This window comes from Delphinapterus leucas, unplaced genomic scaffold (assembly GCF_059928025.1).
Source record: "Delphinapterus leucas isolate spDelLeu-1000000601 "Yukka" unplaced genomic scaffold, BTC_Dleu_Yukka2 spDelLeu_asBTCV2_sq25, whole genome shotgun sequence".
In the NCBI taxonomy this organism is placed as follows: domain Eukaryota; kingdom Metazoa; phylum Chordata; class Mammalia; order Artiodactyla; family Monodontidae; genus Delphinapterus; species Delphinapterus leucas.
In genome coordinates this window covers 654,484-673,369 of record NW_028322234.1, presented here as the reverse complement: position 1 = coordinate 673,369, position 18,886 = coordinate 654,484, and the positions used below count along the sequence as shown (strand labels likewise).

Genomic DNA, 18,886 nt, shown 5'->3' with positions numbered 1-18,886 from the left:
TAAATCTGGGACATTTCCTCCACCTGCCTTTGCCTTTCATGACATTGACATTTTGGAAACATTAAAGCCAGTGATTTTGCAGAACGTCTCTCGATTTGGATTTGTTTGCTGTTTCCTTATTATTTTTTTGCATTTTGGGCAAGAGTACTTCAGAAGTGATGTGTTTCTCAGTGCATCACATCAGGAGGTACAAGGTATCAGCTTGTTCCATTATGGGTGATGTTAACTTTGATCAAGATCTTTGGTTAAGATGGTGTCTGCCAGGTTCCTACACCCTAAGGTTAATATTTCTTTCTTTAGAGTTAATCAATAAGTAATTTGTGGGGAGGTACTTTGAGACTATATAAATTTCCTGTGTTTTATCAGACTCTGCCCACTGGTTTTAGCATTCATTGATTATTCTTGCGTGAACCAATCATTACAAAGTTAGTTGCAACATGGGTGATTTTTCCTGGTCTATCATTCCCTATACACTTATTAGTTGGCATTTAACTGTAAGAAAGGAGCTTTCCCTTCCTTCTTTCTTCCTTCCTTCCCCCCTTCCTTCCTTCCTTCCTTCCTTCCTTCCTTCCTTCCAAGTTCATAACCCATAAATTCTTATATTATTCAATGGGTTATAATCCATTACCGTTATTATTTATTTTGATGGTCAAATTGTCTTAGATTTGACCAGAGGTAACCCCTAGTTCCTATGTCCTTTTTTTTTGATTGAGCTATAATTCACATTAAAATTCACCCTTTTAAAGTGTACAATTTAGTGGGTTTTTAGTATATTTCCAGAATTGTACAGTCTTTACCACTATCCAATTACAGAACATTTTCATCTCTCTAAAAAGAATCCCCCACCCATTAATAATCACTCCATTTCTCCTTCTCCCCCAGCCCCTGGCAACCACTAATCTACTTTCTCTCTATGGACTTACCTATTCTGGACAGTTCATATAAACGGAATCATATAATATGTGGCCTTTTATATTCTTTCACTTAGCGTGTTTTCAAGGTTCATCCCTATTGTACCATGTACTTCATTATTTTTTTATGTGCTGGGTCATATGGTAACTCTCTGTTCAACTTTTTGAAGAAAATGTCGGCACACTGTTTTGTGTGCACACTGTTTGGCACACTGTTTTCCAAAGTACCTGCAACATTTTATATTCCCACCAGCAATGTATGAGGGTTCCAATTTCCTCACATCCTCACCAACACTTACTATCACCTGTCTTTTTGGTTATAGCCATCCTAGTAGGAGTAGGCCCAGCCACCACCTCCTGTTTGTATTTGTCAGGACTCATTCAGTTACAGGTGACAGAAACCTAGTTCAGACTAGCTTAAACAAACAAAGGGGGTATGGTTGCTGGATTTATAGATTCAGGTAACTGAAAGGTCCAGCCCAGTTGGATCTAAGTGCTCATGTGATACCTTCAATCTACACTGGCTTCATTCTCAGAGCAGTGCTCCCCTGAGGTGGCCATGGTGCTCCAGCAACTCCAGTTCACTTTTGTTTGTTTAGCAACCTGGCAGAATGCTTCTCTCTTCCAGGGCTTCTGGTCTCGGAGCTTGAGACACTCCCTGGCCCTATTGGGTCACGTTCCCTTCCCTGGGTTGTGTTTTCTTCCCTGAACCGAGGTGCTGCCATCTAAAGAAGGGACATAGATGCTGGGCTGGAAGAAGGGACCCGTGCCCTGTCTGCCCTCTCTATTCTGAGCCCCACGTGCTCTTGGTAGTTCGTGTGGCTCATCCAGCCATAGGGGGTGGAAACCGCTGTAAACCAGGCATCCTGAGCCAGAAATGTCCTTGTGCTTCCCTGGAGGACCCGGGCCTGCCTGGTGTCCTCTGGGTTAGTTAGAGGCATTAACATGGGGACAATACTTTACGGTTCAAAGCCTTCCCACAGGGTATCTCCCTCAAGATAATAAGGAGCCATCTGGGTGGTGGTGAGGAGCCTGGGCTTCAGATCACTGCTGTGACATCTGGCAAGTTACTGCCTCAGCTTCCTCAGCTGTAGAACAAGATACTAACAGTGCCCACTGCATAGAATGGTGGTGAGGATTAAATGAGCTAAAACCAAATACTTGCCCACAGTAAGTGCCAAATCATCTTCATTTCACAGCAACCTACAAGGCCAGTGCTATCACCCCCATTTTGCAGATGAGGAAATGAAGACTCTGAGAGATGAACCGGCTTGTCCCACTTGACCAATTCCAAGTCATGTAGTTAAAAAGTGGCAGGACCTGTAGTAGAAGCTTTCACTTTGGAGTTCAGGGCTGCTTCCCGGCCTCCATGCTGGCATTTAGAATAAGGAGGCAGGGACAAGGTCTTCTCCTCTGTGTCCTGACTCATTGCCAGTGTTTCTCTGCAGCCCTCCAAGGGACCCCTCTCTCAGCCACCCTCTCCCTGGTGATGTCTCAGTGCTGCCGGAAGATAAAAGACACCGTGCAGAAACTGGCTTCAGACCACAAGGACATTCACAGCAGTGTCTCCCGAGTGGGCAAAGCCATTGACAGGGTGAGCATGTGGGTGGCCCCGGACTGGGGGCGGGAACACCTGCTGCTAGTGTGTAGCAGGGCTTCTCAGGAAGCCAGTGTGAGAAGTGAGACCCTGAGTCACAGGGCCCTGTCTCTTATCCTCGTCAGAACTTTGACTCTGAGATTTGCGGTGTAGTCTCCGACGCAGTGTGGGACTCTCGGGAGAAGCAGCAGCAGATCCTGCAGATGGCCATCTTGGAGCACCTGTACCAGCAGGGCATGCTCAGTGTTGCTGAGGAGCTGTGCCAGGTAACGAGCCCGCTGGGAAGGCACTGGTACCTGCCTGTTCTGCTTTCTACTTGGTAGTTTTCTTTATATTAGGACCCCGTTATTATTTTTTTCTTGTATCCAGACAGGTCGGCTTATTTACATGACTCAAATATGTATGTCATCAGCTCTGATTGTCTGATAGGGATACCTTTTCCCAGAGACCTGTTTCCAGTGGACAGTTGGCCTGGCAGGGCATCCTCCCCTCTGGACTGCACATGGGAAGTCCAATGTTTCCTCTAAGATCGCCCCTTAACTTTGCTTCCATTGTAGACCCGCTCCTTTCTGTTGATGCATTCTTTCCTTAAATGGGTTAATAGCTATTTTAAAAATTGTATTTAATTTATTAAAACTAAAAAAAAACAAAAACAGTTCACCCATTTCTCCCACACCCTACCCTGCACCTCTGGTAACCACCAATCTGTTCTCTGTATTTATGAGCTTGGTTTTCTTAAAAAAACTTTTTTAGATTCCACATATGAGTTCATATGGTATTTGTCTTTCTCTGTCTGACATATTTCATTTAGCATAATGGTCCATCCATGTTACCACAAATGATAGGATTTTCCTACTTTTTTAATGGCTGAATAATATTTCATTTTACACACACACACACACACACACACACACCCCATCTTCTTTATCCATTCATCCATTGATGGGCACTTACGTTGTTTCCTTATCTTGGCTATTGTAAATAATGCTGTGATGAATATGGGGGTGCAGATATCTTTTCAAGTTAGTGTTTTTATTTTCTTTGGATAAGTACCCAGAAGTGGAATTGCTGGATCATATGGTAGCTCTATTTTTAATCTTTTGAGCCATACTGTTATCCATAGTGGCTGCACCAATCTACATTCCCACCAAAGGTGCACGAAGTTTCCTTTTTCTCCACATCCTTGCCAACACTTGTTATTTCTTATCTTTTTGATAATAACCATTCTAACAAGTGCAAGGTGATGGCTCACTGTGATGTTGATTTGCATTGCTCTGCCCTGATGATTGAGGTAGAGAATCTTTTCATGTGCCTGTTGGCCATTTTGATGTCTCCTTTGGAAAAATGTCTATTCAGATCTTCTCTCCATTTTTTAAGGGTTTTTTTTTTGCTATTGAGTTATATGAGTTTTTATATATTTTGGATATTAGTCCCTTATCAGATACACAATTTGCAAATATTTTCTCCCGTTTGGTAGGTTGCCTTTTCATTTTGTTGATGGTTTCCTTTGCTGTGCAGAAGCTTTTAATTTAGTTTGATGTAGTCCTGCTTTTTATTTTTTGCTTTTGTTGCTTCTTTAAATAAATTTTAGAAATCAGTGCCCCTGATATAAAAAGAGAGTAGCTATAAAAATATATACAATGGGGCTTCCCTGGTGGCGCAGTGGTTGAGGGTCCGCCTGCCGATGTAGGGGATGCGGGTTTGTGCCCGGTCTGGGAAGATCCCACATGCCGCAGAGCGGCTGGGCCCGTGAGCCGTGGCCGCTGAGCCTGTGCATCCGGAGCCTGTGTTCCGCAGCGGGAGGGGCCACAGCAGTGAGAGGCCCGCGTACCGCAAAAAAAAAAAAAAAAATATATATATATATATACACACACACACACATACACACACACACACACACACACACACACACACACACACACACACACACACACAATGGGGGGCTTCCCTGGTGGCGCAGTGGTTAAGAATCCGCCTGCCAATGCAGGGGACATGGGTTCAAGCCCTGGTCCGGGAAGATCCCACATGCTGCGGAGCAACTAAGCCCGTGCGCCACAACTACTGAGCCTGTGCTCTAGAGTCCGTGAGGCACAACTACTGAGCCCGCATGCCACAACTACTGAAGCCCGCGCACCTAGAGCCTGCGCTCTGCAACAAGAGAAGCTGCAATGAGAAGCCCGCGCACCACAACCAAGAGTAGCCCCTGCTCGCCTCAAGTAGAGAAAAGCCCATGTGCAGCAACAGACCCAACGCAGCCACAAATAAAATAAATAAAATAAAATAAATTTTAAAATATAAAATATATATATATACAATGAAAAGTGAAGTTATTAATTTCTAGGTAGAGTTGGTTGCCAGCCAGAGGTCTGAGTGCCTGGTAATCCCTTTCTTAAAAAGGAAGATTAGTAAAATGACAAAGTAGCACTTGTTAGGTGTTAAAGACACACTAGAAGTGAAAATAAAGGATACTTTCCCTTAATGTAATTAGGGGGATTGAAAAGGAATAATTTTCTCTCCACGCTACTCAGTGTGGGTCTCCAGTACCCCAGCAGATGGGGTGGGGTTTGCAGTCTGCTCTCTGGGAGGCCAGCATGTAGCACTCAGCCTCCCAGAACTGAACTGGGAATAAGAGGGGTCCAGGTGCCTGGCAAGAGACCATGGCTTCTCATGTAAAACCTGGCCCTCTCTAGCTTGTCTTTGGTGGATGAGGTTTTATTAGGTGTAGAGCAGAGAATTTTGGAAACGCTGTCCTCCAGTGGTGAATTGTTCTCTCTCCCTCTAGGAATCAACACTGAATGTGGATTTGGATTTCAAGCAGCCTTTCCTGGAGTTGAATCGAATCCTGGAAGCTCTGCATGAACAAGACCTGGGGCCAGCATTGGAGTACGTTGGCCCTTGGGTGGGCCCGTGGGGGACAGGGCTTGTCTGTGCTCTTCACCTCACTCAGCATACTTGACACGTCTCCAGCTCTGTCTCACGGGCCTCACATAGGCTCTTGGAGGCTTTTCCAGGGCCCCTTCTCTCGCCCCACCAGCTCCACACTCAGCTGGCCCCTTTCTTCCCAGATGGGCCGTCTCCCACAGGCAGCGTCTGCTCGAGCTCAACAGCTCCCTGGAGTTCAAGCTGCACCGACTGCACTTCATCCGCCTCCTGGCAGGTGGTCCTGAGAAGCAGCTGGAGGCCCTCAGCTACGCCCGGCACTTCCAGCCCTTTGCTCGGCTTCACCAGCGGGGTACGTGCCCCGAGTTCCAGGGTGGGCAGTGCTGGGCTCTGGCGGACATCACGTCTGGGATTGCCCGTCCCTGCCCCACGTGGGGCTGCATGTTACCGGAACCCCTCCCCAACTGTCGCCCAGGTGAACTACAAACTCAAGGCCCTTCCTCACCGCCTCTGCCATACCCTCCTAACTTCATCTCACACCACCTCTGGTCCCCAGCCACGTGCCACACCCCCACCCAGAGCTCACCAGGCCTGCCCACGACACGCGTGCCCTCATGCTGCTCTGCCTCACAGTAGGAATTCCAAACCTCAGTTGTTTGAGCCTCACCTTCCAGATGTTCACAATTAGTAACCACCCGACTACTAGTAACTTTTTTCTTTAGCTCCCCTCACATTTATTACTTCACATTTTATTTAGAGATAAACAACATGAAAACCCAGCAATGTTATGAAATCTTAGCTAGATACTGCTGCCTCCTGAAAGCTTTTTAAAAAGGGAGATTAGGGAATTCCCTTGGAGTCCAGTGGTTAGGACGTCACACTTTCATTGCATGGGGCATGGGTTTGATCCCTGGTCAGGGAACTAAGATCCCTCATGCCGCAAGGTGTGGCCAAAAAAAAAAAAGGCGGGGGGTGGGGGGATTAGCTAGTGTTGGAGAATAGAGACATGAGCGCTGGCCTGAGCTCACTCCTTGATGCAGCTGAAAGGATGGGAAGGAAACTGAAACCCCTCCCTACCTCATGCTGTGGGGTCATGATTGCCACAGAAGCAGGCCTGAGACCCCACTTCCTCACTGGATTTTAGGGAAAACTGGTTTTGCCAGAGGGCATTTTAACCCCCATTTTGTCAGGTCTCGGGCCTGGGAGCCATGGGGCTCATACTGCCTCTGCAGCCCTGCCACCACAGGGCTGGATGCGGAACCCTGGGAAAAGGCTGCCTCCTTGTACCCTGATTCCCCCTTGCCTTGTAGAGATCCAGGTGATGATGGGCAGTCTGGTATACCTGCGGCTGGGCTTGGAGAAGTCACCCTACTGCCACCTCCTGGACAACAGCCATTGGGCCGAGATCTGTGAGACCTTTACGCGCGATGCTTGTTCCCTGTTGGGCCTTTCTGTGGAGTCACCCCTCAGCGTCAGGTACAGCCAGCCCTGTGGGGGCAGCACAAGTGGGAGGGTTGAGGGAAACCCAATTTGCCAAGGCCCTGCCACGTCCAGGGATGGTGCTTCGTGCCTTCACAGACCTAAACTGGCTGTCTTAGTCATTCTTCCAGATAGGAATTACCTTTCTTTCTACAGTTGGAGAAACAGATTTAGAAAGAGTTGTGGCCTGGGATCACCACAAGGTCAATGGCAGGGTCAAGGTTCCCTTTTTTTTTTTTTTTTTTTTTGTGGTACGTGGGTCTCTCACTGCTGTGACCTCTCCCGTTGCGGAGCACAGGCTCCGGACGCGCAGGCTCAGCGGCCATGGCTCACGGGCCCAGCCGCTCCGCAGCATGTGGGATCCTCCCGGACCCGGGCACGAACCCGTGTCCCCTGCATCGGCGGGCGGACTCCCAACCACTGCGCCACCAGGGAAGCCCAAGGTTCCCATTTTATAAGGTCTCTTGAGTGAGGTCTGTGTCTCCTGCACCTCACCCCTGGATTATCACAAGACCCTCTGACAGCCTGGCCTTCTTGCCACCTCATCTCTCAAACACGACTTCCCTTCAGGGAGACTTGAGTGGCTGAGTCACATGTGCTGAGAGCTTTCACTCAGAAGACTCCTTTATAGTTAATATTCTTCTCATGGCTTCACAACGAACCAAGGAGTTAGAGGTACTGTTATCCTCATTTTACATGAGAAAACAGGCTCCTAAGGGCCTCACAGGGACTAAAGGTCACCTGGACCTGACCCCACCACATACCGCACCACAGTGGTGTATTTTATTTAGGCTGGCTGTGGAATCTCACGCCTTGCCCCACTGTGATAGGCTCCACCCTCCAATTCGTTACCACAGACTCTGGTTATAGAACAGTCTTTCCCAGTGGGAACACCGGTGCCTTAGGACGGTTCTGTTGCGCACAACTGCCCTGCGTGTTGTAGGCGTTTGGTACCCAAGGCTCCAGCCAGTCGGCTCCCCACCCCCCGCCCAATCCTTGTGAGGACTGAATGTGCTTTTTCCCGTATCTAAGTGCCCTGGTTGACTGCAGTTACAGAGGTGCACTGTGACAACGGAATGGGGTAGACAGGCAGGATGGGGCCCTTCCAAACATCGTTGTCCCTGTCACACCAAGGACTTATCAGTGCTTGGGATGAACAGATTATCTGTCCCCTGGATTTTCCTTTTGTGTTTATTATAGATTCTCAAATTTGGGGTGCATTAGAATGACTTCTGAGAGTTGGACGCATGACTACATATGTGGCTTTATGTGTTACCTGAGAGACTTTTAAGTACCGGTTTGATCAAGTGCCACTTTGAAACCTTGTCCCAAGTCACATTCCAACAATGTGCTGGTCCTTCTGTCTGTCTGCTGGGTTCTTGGTCAGGGTCACTCCAGCCCCTGCTCTTTGTTCTGCAGCTTTGCCTCTGGCTGTGTGGCGCTGCCAGTGCTGATGAACATTAAAGCTGTGATCGAGCAGAGGCAGTGCACTGGGGTCTGGAGTCACAAGGATGAGTTACCGGTGAGGCCTGGCAGGGGGAGGTACAGCAGGAGGCGCTGGGGAGGACAGCCGCCATGGGAAGTGGGACTCACACCTCTGCTGGCCTCCCCAGATTGAGATCGAACTAGGTATGAAGTGCTGGTACCACTCAGTGTTCGCGTGCCCCATCCTCCGCCAGCAGACGTCGGATTCCAACCCTCCCATCAAGCTCATTTGTGGCCATGTCATCTCCCGAGATGCACTCAACAAGCTCATTAACGGAGGAAAGTAAGTTCCATGTGCTCTGCTCCACCTTGGCTTGATCCTTCTGCTGGCTGGCCCCCTGAGACATTCTTGGTTCTCCTCCCTTTGTAGGCTGAAGTGTCCCTACTGTCCCATGGAGCAGAACCCAGCAGATGGGAAACGCATCATATTCTGATTCCTGCCTGGGAGGAACTTTGCTGAAAGAGGTTTTTCACCCATGAGCCTTGGTCTGTCTCCGTGGGGGTGGTTGGCTTCTGTGGACTGTGGTTCATTTCAGAGCAACTGGCTGAGGAGTGCCACCACAGGCAGGGGCTGGAGTGGCCCTGTGGCAGAGACCAAGGAGGGAGATGAAGCAGCCTACATCTGGCAGCTGGCTCCTTGGCTCTAAGGGCAGGGAGACTCTTGCCTCTGTACTCCTGCTCTGTCTCCCCTTCATTATATTTGCTGTTGACTTAGTAGCAACTGACAGAGAAGCAAAGGACTTGGCGGGCACAGCAGATGTCCTCCATCCTGCCCTCAGCCAGGTCTCTTACTGCCACACCAAGGCTTGTGTCCATTCCTCCCACTGTACAGCCTCACAACTGTATGCATCAATTTCCCACTGTAAATAGTCTGGGACAGAACTGAATGCCGTTGTTTTATAACTTTGAGCAAATATATTCACAGGCCTTCTCCTTACTTTGCCCACCTTTAGCTTCACTGGCAAAGAATTACCACGTGCCCACTGCGCACAGGTACTGGACATGGCCTAACTATTGCTGCTGGTTGGGAGCATGGCAGCCACAGAGCCCAGTCGAAAGAACCCAACCTGCATCTGATTGGGAGAAAAAGCTAGGAGATGGCAGACCCTGGGCAAGGTGCTTTTACATATACACATATAAAATCGTATTACCTCCTTATTAGAGATGAGTGTGAAGGGATGTAGGAAGATGAAATGACTTGCCCAAAAAGGCTCACAGCTTATCAAGAAGAGAGCTTGGAGTTTAAACCAGATCCAACCCTCAAGCCCAAGGTCCTTCCAGTTTATTCCGGGGTGCCTGAAGCTTGGCTGCTGTGTGTACTGGGTCCTGTGCTGGGCCTTTGAAAACAGGAAGGCACCATAAGTCTAAAATGTTTGAAGGGATTAGGTTATGGGGCCATTATGCCAAGCAGGAGAGATGGCCTGGGGTTCTGCAATTAACTTCATATACCTATTTAAAATTTACTGTGTGGGTGGGTACATTGCTTCTGTCAGCTTCCCAGTGGCATTTAAGTCTCTTGGGGAAAAAGAAAAGAGGAATGGGGGTGTCCCCGACATAGGAGCTACAGGCTTAGGTGAAGTGGGGCCTGGGCTCAGCTGGCTCGCCCTGCAGCTCCCAGCTACTCTGGAAGCGGGAGTGGAAAGCTCAGGGTGGGCACTAGGGTCCGTTCTCAGCTTGAGTCTAGCACTGGCTCTGGTGGCCAAGCACTAGCACTGAACATTCTTGAAGTCCTCGGGTCCTCTGAGGAGAAAGGCTGCTTCTGCTCTTTCCTCCCCACCAACTCCTCAGCCCCACCAGTAGCTGCTGCTTAAAAAAACACCCACAGACTCAGCACATTTTAGTTTTAGCATTTACTTCTCCCACGTCATCTTCACTGAAGCTCAACAGAAAATAGCACTGATGGAGAAGATGCTGGCTTTGTTGCCGTGAAGTAGCTGTTGGAGCCACCTGGGAAGAACACGTGCCTCAGGGTACCACAGAGATGCCATGAATGTGGGCAGCAGGAGGGCTGCCAGCTGGTGCGCTGCCAATGCAACAGCTTCTGGAGCAGGTGCCCAGGTTGCTGCCTAAGTCCTTCACATGGGCGGGGGCAGGGCCTGTACCTCCTCCAGGCACTCGTCATAGGCCTCCTGGTATTCCTCATGGGGCTTGACCATTATCACACAGGTGGGGCGCTTAGAGCCGGCGGCTGCACCCAGGTCCTGCAGAGAAGGAAATAGAAGGGCTGTTTGGAAAGAAGGCCGCACAACCTGTATACCAGGGAGTCACAAACTGATGATCCACCAGCCTAATCCAGCCCACAGACTAGTGCTAGTGTCAATGTTAAGACATGTGCTAGTCAGTCAATGTTAACATTTTGCCACCATTTAAACTCAGCAAACTTTCGAGTTGTGGTCCAGCAACACTGGGCCTACAGTTTCACATGGCAACTGTGAAAGGGCTCCAGCCCAGCAGGGGCTGTCCCCTTGGGCAGTGCCTATGCTTTCCAGGTCTCTGCCATCCCCCACTCCCTGGACCCCAGACCTGGCCTCTGCTGTGTAAGGGTAAGGACAGCTTCAGGTCCCTAGAACATCCCCTCTGAAACTGTACCCACCTAATAGGACTTACATATCCAAGTTCACCTTCTGTTTCATTCCCATAGTCCATGGAGAAGGGGATCCCATTTTACAAGAAAGAAATGGAAGTGCAGAGAGGTAACTTATGTGCAGTCCCTCGTCTAGGAAGCAGCAGAGCCAAGAATCCATCCAGGCCTGTCTTAACTCCAAAGCTCATGCTCCTTCCCACTATGGCCTGCTGCCACATACCTGATCCCAGACACCCTCCCTCCCGTGCTGACCAAGATCGGGCACACGTGCTCCTTACCGTCTTAGAGGGGATATAGACGTACGGCAAATTCCGATCTTCACACATAACTGGGAGATGGCAGTATACCTCAATGGGTAATGTGTCTCCTGCCAAAACCATGATCCTGAAATAAGAGAAACCACTGTCATTTCCAGCTTGCTTGTTCCCTCTTTCAGTCGTAAGTGTTGCCTCTGAGCTGGGCCTTGGGGGTACAGAGATGGGTAAAATGCCCCATGACCTCAAAGAGTCCAATTATTAATGTGTGTCTCCCAACCTTTAGAAATTCATGCAGGTTGGTTTGGTGAGTGCATTCCTCTGGGGAGGTAATCTCTATTGCTTGGCAACAAGTAAATGCCACCAGGTGTGACAAAGCATATCGCGCTGGGACAGATGAGGTATGAGAGAGATGCCAAGGAGTAACAGCTCAGCTCTCCTTGGAAGATCAAAAAATGAATCAGGAAATGATACTTGAGAGGAAAGCTGAATGATGAACATGTCAGGCAGCCCGTGGAGGGGCTGGAGACAGGGAAAGCATTTAAGGTCAAGAGAATCAGAAGGATACCAGATACACAGGGGCTGGCTATTGCTGGGGAGCCAGGGATGGCTTTGGAGTCCAGGATGGGGATGGGGCAGACAAGACGGCTAGAAAAACTAGTCACATTTAAGGGCCTTGAGTGCTTCCAGGATCATTCCCAAGAGTGACAGGGAACCAGATCCAATGAAAGCTTGCCAGAGAATCCCCAGCTAGGGCTCTTAGCTGGCAAAGTGTTGGGGTTCTGGGACAAGGGCCTCAGCAGCCCTGATGACACAGAGGGAAGAGTCTGTTCCCGTGGGGAGTGAGAGGAAAACACAAGGAAAAAGCTCTTGGTTCAAAGCACTGCATCCACACTCCTAGTTTTCCTTTTGCCTCATATACTCTCCTCCTCTGCAGGCTCCTCTTCCTTTGAGTAGCCTTCATTTTATTTTATTGGCCGTGCCGCACGGCTTGCGGGATCTTAGTTCCCCAACCAGGGATCGAACCCTGGGCCCCCTGCAGTGGAAGCACGGAGTCCTAACTGCTGGACCGCCAGGGAATTCCTCAGTAGCCTTTAAATGCTGCTGTTCCCACAGCCTGGTCCTTGGCTGCCCTGTCACTACTTTCTCCCCAGCTGACCCCATCCATAACCAAGGCTTCAAGCACCAACTATGTGTTGACAACTCCCAAATCTATTCTCTCCAGCCTGACCCTCTCCCAAACTGCAAACCCTTATAGCCACCTGCCTGTTTGACATTTCTGCTAGGGAGACGGTTCATATGTCTAAAAGGCACCTCAAAAACTTGTCTAAAACCAAACTCATGATCTTCCCATACAAACCCAGCTCCCTCCACTATTCACTATTTCAGTGAGTGTGCCCTCTGTCCATTCGCCTGGAATCCACACCTCTTCACTCCATATCGGAAAGTCCTCTCATCCATCCACTTTAATTCTTTCCATCTCGCCATCACTAACCCAATCAAAAATTGCCCTCGCCTCTTCTATGCCACAGTAGCCTCCTATCTCAATTTCCCCATCTATTCTTCCACCTCTGATCCTTTCCAAAGTTGCCAGAAAAATCTTAAGGTGTAAACATAATTATGTCACTCCCTGGCTTTACCCCTCAGTGGCCTCCAAAGCTCTGAGTACAAAAACTAAACTTACCATGGCTTACAAAAACCCCATGCGAAGTTAGCACTTCTGTCCACTACTACCCTCTTCTGCCCTGAAATCCACTTTCTTCTGGCAGAATGTCTCCCCTCCCCCCCCAGCCCACAAACTAATTCCTATATCTTCAGACCTCAGCTACCCCACCTAGGTCAGACTCCATAGAGCATCAAATCCCCCCAGCATTATTTATCTCTGGAGCACCTACAATGTACCAGACACTTCTGAAAGTAAAGCAGTGAGAGGCTTTTTCCTATTCTCAAAGAGCTTACTTTCTGGCCCTAGTGGGAGATACAGGGAATAAAAATGCAAATAAGTTTCAGGTTCTGATAAATGCCAGAAAGAAAAGATGTAGGATAATGAAGTCATTCTCACTGCACCCTGTACTTTTCCTTTATGGTTACCTATGACTCTTGTAATTTTGTGTGTATTTGATTACTGTCATTGTCTCGCCATAGTATAGTGCCTGAAAAAGAGGAGTCAGTAAATAGTCGCTGAATGAATGAAGCTGGGATCTACCCTAAGTGAGCTGGCTTATACGATTCGCTTCCCCTGGAATTCACTTTCCCCATGTTGTCCCTTTGCGCTCGTGTAAGTGATGTATCAGCATTTGTACGGAAGGGAATTTACCTTCTGCACATGAGGGGGAGTCATAGCTCTTTTACCGACTACCTACTAAGTAGCAGGGATACCTTCGTCATCGTTTAGAAATGCAAAATCTGGCGGGAGGGGGTTCTTACCCTTTCTCGCCTTTGTTGATAAATTTCTGAACTTCCTTCACCCCGCGCCGAATCTGCTTCTGCTTTACGGCTGCAACGACAGAAGAGTCGGTCGAGGGGACCTCCGACCGCCACCCGCGCCCTGTCCCCCGACTCACCCCGGCGTCCACCCGTACCTTTTTTTTTTTTTTTTGAAGACGCCATGCGGCTTGCGTAACTTCCCCACCTAGGGGTCGAACCCATGCCCCCTCCACTGGAAGCGCAGAGTCTTAACCATTGGACCACCAGGAAAGTCCCGCCGCACCTTTCTTGATGCATTTGTAGAGCTTCCGCGTGAGGCGGCGAGAAGCCAGAGGCTGGGCGATGGGGTTCAGATTCACCAGCAGCTCATGGTAAGTGCGCTCTCCGCAGCACGCGTCCGCCTGAGCCTCCGGCCCGTCTGGATCTGCCTTTATTTTGGTCATAACAGCGACCGCGGCAACCGAGTGCCCAAAGTACTAATCCACGCGGCGGCGCTTCAGGAATCACTTCCGGGTCATGCCGCTCTGCGGGAAGCAGGCAGCACACCATAACCAATTAGGAACTCAGGTCTCCGACTCTGACCAATTCTTGACGCTCAGCTTCTTAAATATACAGCACGGAGGGGCGGGGTCTCGGCCGTAGGGGCTGGGCCACTCCCATAACTGGGGCGGGGCGGGGCGGAGTGGATTAGGGCCGGAATCAGAGGGTTCAGGAGGCAAGGGGCGGAGCCCTGAGGGATTCGGGGCCTGGAGGAGGTGAGGAGGCATTGGGACCCAGGCTTGGGCTCTTCTGAGAGTTCGGCGTCGCAGAATAGGCGGCGGGAGGAAGAGGAGGAGGAGGAGGCTGTACCTGTAGGGTCATGACCACATTTAAGGCGACAGGATCCTTGCCTAAAGCGCGGGGTCTGCGACCGGACTGGAAGAATGGGAAGTCTGCTCGGTGTGATTCCAAACCTCCTTAGAATCTGATCCCTTAGGCAGTGCCTAGTCCGGTCAGGTCCCGGGTCCTGAACTGGTCCTGGCTGGTGTAACCTAGGTGCCAAGGTTAAGGTAAAGCCTGACACTGCTAACGATTCCTTCGTTCCAGCACGATTTTTCACACTCTGCTTTCTCTTTCCTGGCAAGGGATGGACCCACTCACTCACTAATTGCCTCGGTCTAGACCGCTGTTCCCCAGAGAGCCGGTGGCTCGCTCCCACCCTTCCCGCAGGAATCTGCTCAGATGTTTACCACGGGAGAGGTTCTCCTGACCAAAGTATCTAAAATTGCAGTTCCCGCCGATCTCCCAACGGTATCCCCTAACCCTCTGTTTTCCTTGTAGTTCCTACCGCCGCACGGCATCACGCCCACGCAAGGCATGGCGGAGACAGCTGGCGGGAGCTGAGAGGGAAGACAGCATGAACACTGGGGTTGAGACTTCGGGGTGTGGTGGGGGAGAGATCTGAGTAGGCGCCCGGTTTGCAGTTAACTCTAGAGGATTAATGGACTGTAACGCTGGGGAGGCGAGCAGGCCTAGACTGGGGTGGATCTTGTACCTCTGACTTACTTCATGTACCCTGTCTTGGAACACTGGATGAATATTAATTAGATCATTGTTACAAATTAGTTGCCTTTGATTATAGGATTGACAAAGGCAACTAATTTGTCAATTAGTCTCGTCATTTTTGTGGTGGCCAAACAGGCCAGAAAGTGGAACTTTAGAAGCCTGCATGTGGCCTTGCCAGCACAAAGCAGTTAAGCCAGCTGAAAACTGACCTTTTAACCCTGTAACCAAGTGCAGTCGTTACATAAAAAACAAGTAGCTTTTAAAAAACTTAGTATTTTAATAAGAAAAGGTAGGATGCAATCCATACTAAACTTAGACCCCAAATAATTTCACAAATAGAAAAATATATCAGTTGAACAATGAGAATAGTTATATAAGCAACAAAAAATAATTTGAAAATAAGCAAAGTTTGTTTGCACAATGTAACCAAAAATTGACCTTTTAAATGTTTGCACTTTGGAATTTCTTGAGAAAAGATAGTCCCTCCTGAGCTTTAGGACTGGTGGCTACTGTCAGCTTTGCCTTACTGTCCACCACTTTGCTGTACCATTTCTCACCCCAAACCCTTCCCCACCTTCTCCCTCCCCCTAGGTCCTGCAGTAGAAGTTCTGGCCCTCTCTAGGGAGCCCTCCCCAAGTGGCACGTGAGGCTGTGAGAGCAGAGCTCCTCTGAACACACAGCTGGCAGGGCTCTGCAGGGTGGTTTTCTTTTCTTTTTCAATCTTAGTATTTTTTTTGTTTTATTGGAGTATAATTGCTTTACAATGTTGTGTTAGTTTCTGCTGTACAATGTATACATATATCCCCTCCCTCTTGGACCTCCCTGCCACCCACCCCCATCCCACCCATCTAGGTCGTCACAGAGCACCGAGCTGAGCTCCCTGTGCTATACAGCAGGTTCCCACTAGCTATCTGTTTTACACACGGTAGTGTATATATGTCAATCCTAATCTCCCAATTCATCCCACCCTCCCCTTCCCCCACTGTGTCCACATGTCCATTCTCTATGCCTGCGTCTCTATTCCTGCCCTGGAAATAGGTTCATCTGTACCATTTATCTAGATTCCACATATATGCGTTAATATACGATATTTGTTTTTCTCTTTCTGACTTACTTCCCTCTGTATGACAGACTAGGTACATCCACATCTCTACAAATGACCCAATTTCATTCCTTTTTATGGCTGAGTAATATTCCATTGTATATATTTACCACATCTTTATCCATTCATCTGTCGTTGGACATTTAGATTGTTCCATGTCCTGGCTATTGTAAATAGTGCTGCAATGAACTTTGGGGTACATGTGTCATTTTGAATTATGGTTTTCTCAGGGTGTATGTCCAGTAGTGGGATTGCTGGGTCATATGGTAATTCTATTTTTAGTTTTTTAAGGAACCTCCATACTGTTCTCCACAGTGGCTGTATCAGTTTACATTCCTACCAACGGGGCAAGAGGGTGCAGGGTGGTTTTCTATTCCTCTTTTAGCCTTGTTGGTTGGGTGACAATGTGTCAGTGTTGCAAAGGGGAAAGGTGCTCCCAGATGTGTGCACTGGGCATGATGAACTCCACAGAGAATTATCATCCCCAGGAAACCCAATTCAAGCAAATGTGCTTGACTGACCTCACCAAGGTCTCAGTTATGAAGACCTCTCAGTTCTCAAATGGAAGGAGGAAGGAATTAACATTTATATGCCAAGCACATTACATGTGATATCTCATCCAGTGCTCACAAAGAATACCTTTATTATTCACAATTTTCTGAGGCTCATAAAGGTAATAGCTTCATGCAGCTCACACAAAGCTGAATTTGAATCCTGGTCCGCTAATGTCCAAGCTCACGCTCTGCTCATCTCCTGTGACTCGGTATTCAACTTTAGCTCAAAGTTTGTGAAATGTGGCTGGATAGTGAAAGTGTGGGAATCTTGGCTTGGCCAGGTCACAAGTGTCAATTTTTTGAGCCATAAGACAGTGAAGTGCCAAGAACAAATCTGTCCTCAGTAAACCACACCGTGTATTTCTAACACCAGTCTCAGAGATCTGTGCCAGATCCAAGGTGGTTTGTGTGACTTCACTGATTTTGTGTGAATGGCCACTCCCACTCACTTGAAGCAGGGTAGAATGGGTGAGAATGTAATGGCTAATGGGTAGTCAATCAGGGTTCTAAATGACAAATGACTTTGGGCAAGTCACTTAACCTCTCTGGGCTTCAGTGCCTCATCTATAAAATGAGAAAGTTAGACCTAGATGGACTAAGGTCCCTTCTTTTAGAAAACTGGGGTAGATGATTTTTTTTAATTGAGATATAATTCCCGTATCATACAATTTGCCCGTTTAAAGTATATGATTCACTGGTTTTAGTGTATTCACCGAGTTGTGCAGCCATCACCACAGTCAATTTTAGGACATTTTCATCACTGCACCCTTTAGCTATCACCTCTGACCCCCTCATCCTCCCTAGACCTACGTAACTACTAATCTCCCCTTTGTCTCTATAGATGTCCCTGTACTGGACATTTCACAGAAATGGAATCATATAGTATGTGGCCTCTTGTGTCTGACTCCTTTTGCTTAAGATGTTTTCAAGGTTTGTCCATGTTGTAGCATGTGTCAGTGCTCCATTACTACATAACATTCCATTGTATGGGTATACTATATTTTATCCATTTATCAGTTGATGGACTGGGTTGTTTCCACCTTTTGGAAACTGTGAACATTCATGTACTGCTGTGAGCATTCATGTACAAGTTTTCATGTGGGCATATGTGGGTTTTTTTAATTAATTAATTTTGGTGGGCAGCATTGGGTCTTCTAAAAAAAGTCCCTGTCTTTTTTTATAAATAAAGTTTTATCAGAAACTCCACACCCATTTGTTTACATACTGCCCATGGCTGCTTTCATACTGTAACAGCAGAGTTGAATAGTTGCAACAGAGATTGTGTAGCCCACAGAGCCTAGAATATTGACTATCTGGTCCTTAACAGAAAACGTTTGCTGACTCATCTAAATCAAATGGACTCTGACACCCAAGTTCTCCCTATCAAGCCCCAAACACTCTCAACCCAGTTTCCTCCTGAGTCTGCTCCACTCCAGCTTGTCTGCCCTCCTCTCTGTCCCTCTTGAAGAAAGAGAAAAATAGATTCCTCCTTCCATGTGTAGAAAAGGAAGGCCCAGATGAAACCGAGTATGGTCAGGTTTCTGTTCCTCCTCAGCAGCAGTGGGGGCACAGGACTAGGAAGGGGACCACCAGCTGCTCCCTGAATCCCACCTCTCTCCACCCCCAGCTAAAGACTGACTGAAGGAGAGGGAAGCCTGGTCCCTGGTTTGCTCTGTGGTCTGGGAGAAGTCCCTGCCTCTCCAAGCCTCATCATTCCCCTCCTGTTACCAGAGGAGAGGGAATAGACAGATCCCAAAGATGATTCCAGTTCTCACATTCTAGGACTAGGACCATGACCTCCATGCCCCTCTCCGAAGGCAAAGCAAGAAACCAGCTGTCAACAGAGCACGGTAATAAAAAGTTCATAAGCCGTAGCTGGCCACAATCAATCCTGGTAATTCCTCACTTCTCCAGAGGGTAGGCATACACTCAAAGCAGAGGAGATGTGCGCCTGGTCAGACAGGGCTGGGACCAGCCCACTTGACAGACCCCAGGCCCAGGGGGTACAGCAGAGCTTGGGCAGTGGCAATGTCACCTGCTTTCTCCATCCTATCACATCCCATGGAAT

The 18,886-nt window shown here is 48.5% G+C and overlaps 2 protein-coding genes across 10 annotated transcripts in view; one reads left to right on the top strand and one right to left on the bottom strand.

The window, feature by feature from the left end:
* Window positions 1-18,886, top strand: part of RMND5B (required for meiotic nuclear division 5 homolog B) — a 31,787-nt gene that overhangs the window by 6,801 nt on the left and 6,100 nt on the right. For 5 of the 8 annotated variants that reach the window (XM_089905047.1, XM_089905043.1, XM_089905042.1 and 2 more), the window contains 8 exons: window positions 2,360-2,505; window positions 2,634-2,774; window positions 5,291-5,391; window positions 5,574-5,740; window positions 6,699-6,864; window positions 8,287-8,389; window positions 8,481-8,635; window positions 8,723-9,289. In XM_089905047.1, the coding sequence (XP_089761173.1) occupies window positions 2,360-2,505; window positions 2,634-2,774; window positions 5,291-5,391; window positions 5,574-5,740; window positions 6,699-6,864; window positions 8,287-8,389; window positions 8,481-8,635; window positions 8,723-8,786 (1,043 nt within the window). In that variant the 3' untranslated portion in view covers window positions 8,787-9,289. The other 3 variants (XM_089905050.1, XM_089905044.1, XM_089905045.1) reach the window with 3 other exon arrangements.
* Window positions 10,188-14,211, bottom strand: NHP2 (NHP2 ribonucleoprotein). 2 transcript variants are annotated; one of them, XM_022564322.3, is made up of 4 exons: window positions 13,901-14,211; window positions 13,618-13,687; window positions 11,215-11,320; window positions 10,188-10,553 (listed from the first exon to the last, which is right to left on the bottom strand). In XM_022564322.3, the coding sequence occupies exons 1-4, from the start codon at window positions 14,058-14,060 to the stop codon at window positions 10,428-10,430; spliced, it is 462 nt and encodes a 153-aa protein (XP_022420030.1). In that variant the 5' UTR covers window positions 14,061-14,211; the 3' UTR covers window positions 10,188-10,427. The 2 variants fall into 2 exon arrangements, with proteins under 2 accessions (XP_022420030.1, XP_089761195.1); XM_089905069.1 differs by having other exon boundaries at window positions 13,773-13,914.

What these genes read in the sequence shown, in the direction of transcription:
- NHP2 (XM_022564322.3), bottom strand. Translation starts at nt 14,060, where the DNA reads ATGACCAAAATAAAGGCAGATCCAGACGGGCCGGAGGCTCAGGCGGAC. An exon ending in ATCAACAAAGGCGAGAAAGG is followed by an intron (nt 11,321 to 13,617) that starts GTAAGAACCCCC and finishes CTCTTATTTCAG; the next exon opens with GATCATGGTTTTGGCAGGAG. An exon ending in TCTATATCCCCTCTAAGACG is followed by an intron (nt 10,554 to 11,214) that starts GTAAGGAGCACG and finishes CCTTCTCTGCAG; the next exon opens with GACCTGGGTGCAGCCGCCGG.